Here is an 11,164-nt window from a genome sequence, read left to right on the forward strand (position 1 = left end):
CATGCAATTTCTTTCTACTCAGTTACATCCTAGTACACATTATCAGGTAAATTTTATTGAAAAAGATAAACCATGTTCATTATGTTCATGATAATGCCCTACTCTAACATTAGAACTGCTGACTCATGCAGGGACATGAAATTCTAATTTTGGAAGATTGAAGCATCATTCCGCACCATGGACATAGTTTGTTTGCAAAATCTACAGAGGAGTGAAGATTTTACAAGATCAGGCCATTCATTTTCACTATATGATCAACTGAGCCCATCCAACTCCAGTGCCCCCAATATTGAGGCCATGAATTTCAAAATTTGGGTATATCTAGTGCTCAATCTTTATTATAATCATCACAACAATTTGATTGCTTTATGTCCATGCAGAAGTAAAGGAAAAGCTCTTTAAAGACTAAATCTGGAAGGTTTTACCCCAACCCTTAGCCCCGGGGAAGGGGGGTATCTTGAAATTCGCAATTTAAATGATACAGTATAAGCTAATAATTGGTTCATCTATCAAAGATTATTTTCAAAAGTTTATGACTGATGCACAACAGATAATTAATGACAAAAACAGAGAGCAATTGTTTACCTGAGTGATTCAGGTGAATTCGTAAAAGGATGTCACATACTGTGGTGTAAACAATAGTTTGTTTGTTTGTTTTTTCATTTACCATTGTATGAAAACTTGGCTAAGCACAGCAAAGAGAGCATCCTTGTAGAAAAAGATGATGCAAAATCATCAAAATAAACTTTTATTTACAAATTTTAACCATTCCACTCAGAAAACAGTTTTTAAAAATTCATGAAAATTAATAACCATGATAAAACAATAAAGAACATGCATGTTTGATGATTAAGCCCATTGTTCATTTGCAACTGATTACCATCATTCCCGCTGATTAATGTTTCTCTAGGTTAGATGAGTTGCCAAGTCTAGTTTAAATACAACATGCAATCTGTCCTGTCATGCTTCTTAATTCATTGACAACAAATAAAACCTGTACCTTTGGTGGCTTAAATGGATAATCTGCTGAGAAGTGAATGTCCAGAAAGAAGACCCCACCCTCATACACTGACCCCGGGGGTCCTAAAATGGTGGACACCCACTCGTACATATTGTCTCCCTTTGGACCAGCACTGTAAGATAATAAAACACGTCAAGTTATATCTTAATCCCCTATACAAAAATAATCAAAGTTTTATATCTTCAATCAAACTTAATCCTGAAGTGTGTAGCAGTGAAGGGTCTAATTCACAAAAGTACTTTAATGTACTACTTGTATTGTACAAGCTATTTGGGTCATCATTATGGGGCCACTTTGCTCACTTCTTTTACAGTCATACAATCAAAATTCAAACAAAGCCATGAAAGATAAATTACATAGATTTTATGGCCAGGTAACCCATCAAAATTGAATCAAAGACTTTATATCAATTTTAATGTTAGATAACTGTATGTGCAGCAGATATACATGCTTCTATAAATATAACCACTGCACAAATGCCCATAGAATTAGAAAGGAGAATTAACCTTGAAAAAAATCAATAGAGCCATATGTAGAGAGAAGCATTAATATTCAACAGCATTCACTACATCCACATTAGAACAGTCTGTCATGAAAATACTGAATATAAATAAGGTTATTCATATAGTGTACATATCAACTGGGATATTTCCTCTGGTACTTCAAAATCATTTAAAATAAAATTTAACTCACCTACAGTTGGGAGGTGGGTCAATTGTAATCTCTGCTAATTCTTTTTGAATTCTGAAAGATACCAAAGATATAATACAATCATGCATGTATTAATTAAGAAGATGACAAATGTGCTGAATAAATATAATATTGTAAATTCATGAATTCAAAAAATTCATTATACCTAATCCCTGAAAAATCAATATGCAGTCTCATGAACAAATTTGCCTGAGTGACTGAATCAAATGAGCTGGAAATCTTACAATTTCAAGTTAAATTTCAAATTTTTCTTACTACATGTACTAATATTGAAATTTTCATCAGTTTTAAAGCATATTTTGTTTCAGAAAACATAGTGCACAAGCATGCCTATCTTGTATTGAGTACTTGCTGTGTATATACATTAAAATCTCAGGTAGGCAAGTTTGTGCTCTATAGCTATGTTACCAACTGAACTGAAAAGCATTTAGCATTTTACAAAATTTCACCAGAATTGAGAAAATTTGTTCTTCTTTGTCACCCTGTTGTGGCCTATATACTTATACATGTAAGATCTGAATCAAATTAGAATCAGCTAGGCTATATCTGACCTTTACCCAATCTTGTCCTTTAAAATTCAACATAATTTACTGTCGTATCTATACAAACGACTACTATAATTGTTACTGCTGCCCCCTGTAATTGCCCTACATTGTAATTTATTTACATTTGAAAAATCCAAACTCTTACTGATTACTGCCTTCTCAAAGAGAAAATGCAAATAATTTTCTTCCTCCCTCCTTGCAAAATCAAGGGAACATGAAATCTTTTTTTGTCCAGTTGTCTGTTCATCCATATATGGCATATAGTGTCTGTCTATCACAGAAACTTTAAACTAGGTCATGAGCTTTGAATGAGAGAAGGCTTTCATATTCACACCATTATTACCTGTGTCAAAACTTATGGTTTATGACCTCATAACCTTGACCTTGAAGATTAAAAAAAAATATCTTTGCCAATTTTTCACAAATGTATTATCTGCAACAAGATCTCTTCGCCTACATGAAGAAAGAGGGCTTTCAAATTTTCACGTTCCTTACTTGTGACAAGTCTTTTACCTCTTATATGACCTTGACGTCTGACTTTAAAAACTTTAACCAATGCCTTAATTTAACACAATATTTAATATTACTCCAATAAAGAACTTTTTTTTTAAAATATGATGGACAGAATTGAGAAAAAGTAGTTAAAATATGACTGCTCCCCAATAATAAGAGTTTGACCCTGAAAGAAGGAGACCACAATTCTTTGATATTGCTTGTTACATTTCATTTGTAAGATCTTACAAGTTTAAAACTGCTCCTTTTATTTAAATTTCAAACATCTCTGAAGAACACCCCGACACATTAATTGTTATGCATGTCTACAGCCAAATTGAAAGTTAATTATAAGTGTTATTCACTTACACTAATAAGTACATGTGTATGTTCTATATATGACATTTAATTGGAAGAAAACAGTGTGTTCTTCAAAAATTATAAGCTTTAAATCTTATAACATTTTTGCAAAATTAATAATGTTCCCAACTTTTCAAGCATTCCTGTGTGCTTTAATCAGGATAAATAGCTAGGTATATAAACATACAAGTTCAACATTTATAATGGTATTCAGCATGTTCAGGTAGGATATAATCGTGTGCTGGATAGAAGGGTTTAAAAAACTTCTATGACGTCACCCATTGTTATTAGTCTAGGTTTATTTTACCGATTCAACCAGCACTAGTTGGATATTTGAAAATCCAACTGGCCATCGGTTGGATATTCAAAATATCCAACTGGCCATCAGTTGGATATTCAAAATATCCAACTGCCTATCGGTTGGATATTTAAATACCCAACTGAGGTGCATAAAACATAAAACAGTGAACAAAAGAGATAAAAACAATTTTAAAATGTATTTCCAATGCATGTGAAAAATAAAATAATTACTCCAAATTTGCCATACTATTAGAATTAATTTCCAGTGCACACGGAATAACCGTTCTAACTTCACATTTATCACATTTATTGAGTTTCAAATGCACTTCCAATGCTCACAGAAATAACAATTCATCCGAATTTTGCACACTTTTAGAAATATTTTCGATCTTAAATCTTTGAATCATCACTATTTAACACATAAACACATTTTCACCTTGAATCTTAAACGGGTCCTTCGGATGAGACCTTGAAAACCGAGGTCCCGTGTCAGCAGCAGGCATTGGCACGATAAAGACCCCTCACTGCTCAATGGCCCTAAGTGCCGAGTAAAGGTCAAAATTTGAAGCCCTTCACCGACAAACGGTGACGTCTCCATATGAGTGAAAAATTCTCGAGAGGGACATTAAACAATATACAATCAATCAATCATTGAATCTTAAACTGCATCACTTCGTATTGCTAAATATTATTTCAGGGTCCGTTATCAGTAAATATCCCTTAAGATTCATCTCTGTTTCATTCTTTTCCCGCGTACTTCCCAAAAGAACTTAAATAATTGACAGCCCATCTATTTTTCGACATCATTTTGATTGCAGATCTTGATATGGAATTTTTTACAGCAGGTTCAGCATAACAATGCCAATCTTTTTATCTGTTTAAGCACTATTACAAGTACAGTGTATTGTCCGAATGGAACTCCATAAGAATTCAACGCTTTTCCTCAACAAACCATCATCTTATGATATGTAATGACAAATTCCCAACCTTTTATGAAAATTCTGTAGTTTTCTTCAGTTTTCAGGTCAAAAGTATTCAAAACACTATCTGAACCTCTCTAATTTACATTGGATTAAAAAATATTCTTCGTCTGATTTCATGACTGTTCAGTACAATGAAAAAGGTTAAAATGAAATCAGCACCATGTAGTTTCATGCTCACTAGTCCATGAATAAAAAGGGTGTTCGATTAGGCTATTGTTTATGTCACGGTTGGATATTTGAATGGGCTACATCCTACTGTATTACAGCAAGTTGGATATTTGAATGGGTAACTGTTTCTTATGGGCCCAAAGTAGGGAATTTTTTTAAGTATTAGATAAATAACTCGGTAGTGTTGAATAGTTTAGAGAAAACATCCCCTCCTCGGGCCTTTGTCCTCGGAGAGAGTGTTTTCTCTACACTATTCAACACCATCTCGTTATTTATCCCTTACATAGTAATATGAAGAAAAACTGTTTCAAAACCAATCATTTTTTTGTTGTTTGATTGTTGTTTGTAGAACAAGTAACCAACAAACAAACAAACCAAAAAATGTTTATAAACTGACACCTTTTATAACCTTACTTTATCTTAGCATAATGTTTACTCAGACACTTATATAAAGATCTGAATTAGTTAAACTAGTTTTCGTGATTATTGCTTGTGAATTACAATTGTGGCAATTTCAAAATACCTTAATAATACCACACTTCATAAAACTGATAGTTGTTATTTAGCATTAATGCGTGTGTCAATGCTAATTTAAGTAACACTGCTAATTAATCACGTACACCATACCTGCTTGTATTAAGTTAAACATAGACATGATATACTGTACAGTACGAATTAAATGTTGTACATAAATGATGTATAGTTATACATTACACTAACAAAATGGATAAAAAAAAAATAATATAAAGTCAAACTAATAAAAAAACTCTGTAAGTACTTAAAAAAGACACAATTTTAAGTTACATGAAGCAATGAAAACCAGAGAATTTTTGCCCTGGCTCTGATAGTGATAACTGCCTTAATAGTAATATATCCTGTTGATTTCAGGGCCATCGGTAACCGGTCGCTAGGTCACATTATGACTGAAAGACCTGCATATCACTCACTGCAAGACTGTTTAAAGATTTTTTTCTGTAAATGCAAAACTCGTCTACTGTGACCCCATCACACAACTGCAAGATTTGAACAAAATTGACTCTACACTACAGTACCTGAGGTTGCTTCTATAATAAAGTTACTATAATAATGACTTATTCTTGAGAAGAATTTTTAATTAATAGATTTTCTCGATATCATTCCTATAAATGTAAAACTTTGATCTCTCATTATGGCCCTGCCCTTGCCCATGAGGTCATGATTTGAACAAATTTGAATCTACAAGATGTACATGTGGCAAGGACCAACCTAGGGGGCGACTGAGGCGAAATAGTCGCTTTTGGGCTCCAAACTTCGCTGTAATTTATCACAAAAGCGAAGTTTAAGTCGCTCTATAATTTGCAACCTCTTTATTGAAAGTCATTAAAAATCTATTAAGAAACATGGTAGAATCGTCAGTATTTTATAAATCTTGTTTTATTACTGCTGAAATAAACAAAACAGCAGGACACTTGCACCTGTTTCGCTACTAATATGACCAATGCATCGAACACCCTGTCGGAACTCCTCTAGATTTTACCCTTCCGTGTTTGAAAAAGTCCATTATTACAAGTTACACACAACCAGACGTAAAACAGCTGGTCAGCTATCGATGTCATGCCAAAGATGTTGAAGATGATTTTGGATTTTTTTATTACCAAATAATTAATTCATGCTGTGAATACAGACATATTTAACTGTTAAATTGTGGAGTTACTGACTGTCTAAGAAGTTACATGTTCAATCAGCTTGCAGGGCTTAGTACATCAAACTTTTTTCAGAAAAAGAATTTAACCTATTGGAAACAGATTTTGAAGAGAAAATAATGCAATGAGGCTGAAAATTTTAAATGAAAAGGTAGAATTTATTTGAAAGTTAATTGTGCATATTATGCAAGAAATGAAAAAAAAATTACATTGGGCATCATTGTTTTATTTTTTTTTTGTTAGATATACCTTGTTATTGGAAAAAATTCAGAAAGTTTCTCTTTTAAAAAAGAATTATTTATACTGATGTCAACATGCATAGTCAATAAAGAAAAATTATTGAAAATGTATTTTAAAATTATTTAAACAATGAAATGCATTATTATGTAGTTTCATTTTTAAAAAGTTTTATAATGATCAGTGAGCATCACACGCGCCAAGAAGTCTCCCTAAATTTCAAAACTTCTCCCTTAATTTCTCTCAGGGAGAAGTGAAGTCTCCCTAAATTTTGGGTCTAGGTTGGTCCCTGATGTGGTAAAATTCTCTGTTATCCTTGGACTTTCAGTAAGGTGTCGTATTCTCGACATTACATAATAAGCGTCTGAAATTTACACAGCCTTTCAAACACTGTAAAATATACATGGGATAGAAATTTTGACCAATGTCAACAAGACAGTGTAGCAATGATCCAATGGCAGCATTTCTTATGGCAAAGAGGTGGGGCTTAATTAAGTCGTCTTATCGTTGTCAACAACTATTTACAGTTGCTTTTGTTATTAATTTCATTTAAACCAATGAGAATCTTTTCGCCATTTGAAAGACATTATTTACGTATTCCGCAGCATTGAGAATGGCATGCCTTAACTGAAAGTCCAAGGATGACAAAGAATTGTACTAAATTGTGATGAAACTTTCATGTAAGTTGCATCTTTTCAGGTACAATGATTATTGAGTCGCACGCATGGTGCAGAGGTTAGAGTGTCTGCTCTAGAGTCGTCAAGTAAGGAGTAACAAGTTGTGGGATTGAATCCTACTGTGGGACGTGGACACCGGTCCTTGGGATGAGACCTATAAACTTAAGTCCAGTGTCCAAGTAGGTGCTGGCACTAAAAAGATCCCTCACTGCTCAATGGCCCTGAGTGCGGAGTATAGGACAAAATTTGCAGCTCTCCACCAGCAAAGTGATGGCATCTCCATATGAATGAACAGTTCTCGAGAGGGTCTGGGATGTTAAGAAGCATACAAACAAACAAACAAAACAAAGATTATTGAGAAGAGTTAAAATCTTCAAAGGATCGATACATTCAAATTTTCACCAATTCTGTACACTGTATTATCTCTCCTTGAATGAGGGCATATGGTCCCTTGAAACCCCTCCATTAACCCTGTCCGAAATATCTGACGTTTTCCAGGCTTTTTGACTTTTTTGACGTCAGAAGCGGCACCATTATGAAAACTAGCAATCTCTAACCAGAGCAGATTTTCAATTTGCAAACTGAATTAAATACCAAAATTAAAATTTATCAGTAGCACAATGCTAGTAGTACTCACTGATATCAATGAAAAGAAAGTGTCACACCATTATGATATTTGGATGCAGGTTTTGTCGAATTTTAAAATGCATGAAATGAAAACAAAACTCAGCGCTCTGATAAAATGTTTTCATTGGACTGTATATTTTATAAATAGACCATAAAACTATGCTTGTGAGAACTAAAGGCATTGTACTGATGATAAGTTGTGAATTCATCATTTAATTCAAATCCCAAGATTTAATAATTAACCCGAGAATGCTACCTTCAGGTGGAGGCGGCGAATTTCAGTTTTCGTAATGGCACTGGTTTTGACGTTTTCCTGGCATGTAAAATATCAAAATCGTAAAAAGAGCCTGGAAAATGTTAGATTTTTTGGACTACATAACCCTAGATTGCTTTGTGACAAGTCTGAAATTGGCCATTGAGAAAAACTTGAAAATACCAGTAAAGGGCTTAAACTTACACTATAGTGTACTCGGCACTCGGTGCCATTGAGCAGTGAGGGTTCAATAATATTGTGCCAATTTAATGGCTACAATGATAGGATGCCTCCATTTATTAGACTTTGTCCAAATGACATGCAACATTCACTCCAAAGTGCTGCAGTGCTTGGTTAAGGAACAGTTGTTACCTATTTCTTTTTATCAACTAAGATCAGTAACAGCCATAATTGGCACACACCCTCCGATCAGAAAATTAAATTTTTTTTTTTAAATTTTCCAAATGTATTATCTTTTCAACTGATCATAACATTATGTTAATGCAATGTTATTTGACATTAGCATGCCTTTGCATACATGACAAAAAAAAACTCAAGAAAGCATCACCAACATATTAAGACTCACTGACACAATAAATCCATGCATATTTTAATCAATTTAGTGGAATATAATTCAGAAGCTGATATGGTCAAGTACTCGGATCTTATTCATCATATCCCATTATTCATCCTGAAAGCATACACAGCTTCAACATGACCACCATACCCTGCATAATTTGCATATGCTGGTTACACCTGCAAAATTTTTTTTTCAACCATCTCTTTTTAATTCATCTTTATTCCATTGGTTTTGGTGAAATTTTATTCTAAAACTATTCCATTTTATTTTGTACTACTGACATCTGTTTTACTCTTAAATGACCAGTCCCTGCCAAATTTAGGAAATCCCCATGAAGTTTAGTGTATTTAACTTCTTCTGGCATGTATTTGACCTTTTGACCTTTCCACCGTTAAAAACATTGACCATTTTCTTGTTAATCATAGAGTTTACACCAGCATTCTGCGTGTTAAAATGATGCTTAGCATTCAGAGATTCATTACATAACCAAAATAAACAATAAAGTGTGACCGATTTTAAGAACCATGACAAAATATCTTATATGCAAATGAGGTACATTTCTCAGAGGCCTTGTCATAAGAGCACTTAATATCATCGTTTCTCTTCAGTCAAACCTGCACTATCAATACTTAAATAATAAATACCGGGATCATGATATTACAGGAAGTTTATATTACCTCTTCATGCTTGTTCCTGTGGGTTTAAAGCTTTTCGAAGCAGGCTTGGGGGCAGGGGCGGGGGGCTCCAATACAACTGAAGTGCTGGGTCCATTCGCTTCCGCGGGGCTATCAGGCCCTGAGTTTTGGGTTCCATCATTTTGTCCCCCTCGGGACCGTCTACCCCTGCCCCTGCCACTTCCCCTGTCTGAAGACATTCCTGGCTGTCAAAAGATCAAACGACACGATAATTGGATCAATGTGTTCCTATTGATTTTCATCAACATTGTGGAATTATGGCCTCATTATTGGGAAAAAATATTAATCGGCATGACAGTAAACTATTAATTATACTTCTTTAAGGACAGAATCGGCTTGTTTGCATCGAAAAGTCACAGAGTGATTAGAACAATATAAGCAAGCGCTTGTCACTCATGAATAGCGGACTCCGTGACCGATCATTGTAACAAAGGCTTTAATTTCACAAGCAAAATACTCCATTGTATACTTCATTGAGTAATTCAAAAATTTGTACGTATATTCTTCAAGATATTACTTACCTATTTACAAGAAAATCGATGAGAAATAATCCAAATAACCACAGAAAAATCAAAGGAAAATATTAGTTTATCTGCAACATTAAAAACGTGCGATTTGCCGATGAATAGATGATTCTGTTTACCTCCCTTGTTGAGATTTTTACCTTGGAAATAAAAATAAACAATAGTAAGCATAGATTTGATTACAACAGAAGTTATCAGTGGTTAAGATTAATTAACTTGAATTCTAAATTGTGTTTATTCATGATCAGGATCGACAAACTTCACCAATATAAATCTGAATACTTTAGAAACGATAGGGAGGTAAATCGAACAGCCAAGATCTTAAGCAATGATTAGATTCGCGTACTTTATGTATAGTGTACACAGGGAAAACTAACACAGAAGTTATAACACATTACAACGACCCCAGGAAATATTTTTAATTGACTTATTTTTAATTAGATTTTTATTATATCAAATGAGTTGATTTAAAGAACATACACAAAAAAATGAACAATAAGGTATTTGCATGATTTGGAGCCAGCTGGTCTCCACAAAATCAAGACTACATGTAGTTCAAAACACTCCCTCTAGGCCAATGATAGCTTTTATTTATTATTTTTTTTCGCTCAAAAAAAAAATAATAATAATAAAATAATAATACAAAACTAGACCTTATTTTTGTCGTTCAACAAAAACGGAGGGCTTTTCGACCCATTAAAATTAAGGAGCTTAAAGTGAATTGGTTATTACATAATAAAATTTCAAAAGGTTCATTATGCTTTATGTTCTGGTGATATCAATAATGAAACATTACAAGTCACTATATTCATCTACAGCTACTCAAAGAGATATAACTCTTTCATAATTATTCAAAAAATGCAAAAAAAAAAAAAAAAAAAAAACGACTGTTTTTCAATTCACTAAAACTCCTATAAGGAGTCATAAATTGACCCTAAGGAACATATTTCTTTAACTGCCCCTCCTCAGCTAAACTCAAAACCGAAATCACTTGGAATATTGATTGGTAAATAAAAAAGTTACAGGCAAAAAACTATTTTCTGTACTGACCCCTAAAATCCCTTTTATTTTGAGAAATTTTATTTTCATGACCTAACCACACGAAGGCAATAGTAAAGTGATTATTTTTGTGAAATATCATAAGACTTGCTTGCTTCCTTTTGAAAATAATGGACATTGCATGATTTCAAATTTAAGATAGAGATCTCCATAGACAAATTTAATGTACTTATAAAACAGGAAGTACTGTACATATCCATACCAAAATTGAAACATAGGGAGCATATCAGATTCCAAACAGGTTGACAAA

At 33.4% G+C, this 11,164-nt stretch overlaps 1 protein-coding gene across 1 annotated transcript; it reads right to left on the reverse strand.

Moving 5' to 3' along the window:
* Nucleotides 1-918: 918 nt before the first annotated feature.
* On the reverse strand, nt 919-9,978 carry LOC134240334 (ubiquitin-conjugating enzyme E2-24 kDa-like). The gene is made up of 4 exons (XM_062722434.1): nt 9,853-9,978; nt 9,314-9,516; nt 1,715-1,765; nt 919-1,133 (listed from the first exon to the last, which is right to left on the reverse strand). Exons 2-4 carry the CDS (start codon nt 9,508-9,510, stop codon nt 935-937), a joined length of 447 nt encoding a protein of 148 aa, XP_062578418.1. The 5' UTR covers nt 9,511-9,516; nt 9,853-9,978; the 3' UTR covers nt 919-934.
* Nucleotides 9,979-11,164: the final 1,186 nt, after the last annotated feature.

This window comes from Saccostrea cucullata, unplaced genomic scaffold, assembly GCF_032062105.1.
Source record: "Saccostrea cucullata isolate Sc308-1 unplaced genomic scaffold, CSIRO_AGI_Scuc_v1 ctg17476, whole genome shotgun sequence".
NCBI classification, from domain to species: Eukaryota; Metazoa; Mollusca; class Bivalvia; order Ostreida; family Ostreidae; genus Saccostrea; species Saccostrea cuccullata.

Coding starts and splice junctions, on each gene's coding strand:
- LOC134240334 (XM_062722434.1), bottom strand. CDS start 9,510: ATGTCTTCAGACAGGGGAAGTGGCAGGGGCAGGGGTAGACGGTCCCGA. Junction 1,766..9,313: donor ACAGGAACAAGCATGAAGAG/GTAATATAAACT, acceptor GGTATCTTTCAG/AATTCAAAAAGAATTAGCAG. Junction 1,134..1,714: donor GACCCACCTCCCAACTGTAG/GTGAGTTAAATT, acceptor ATTATCTTACAG/TGCTGGTCCAAAGGGAGACA.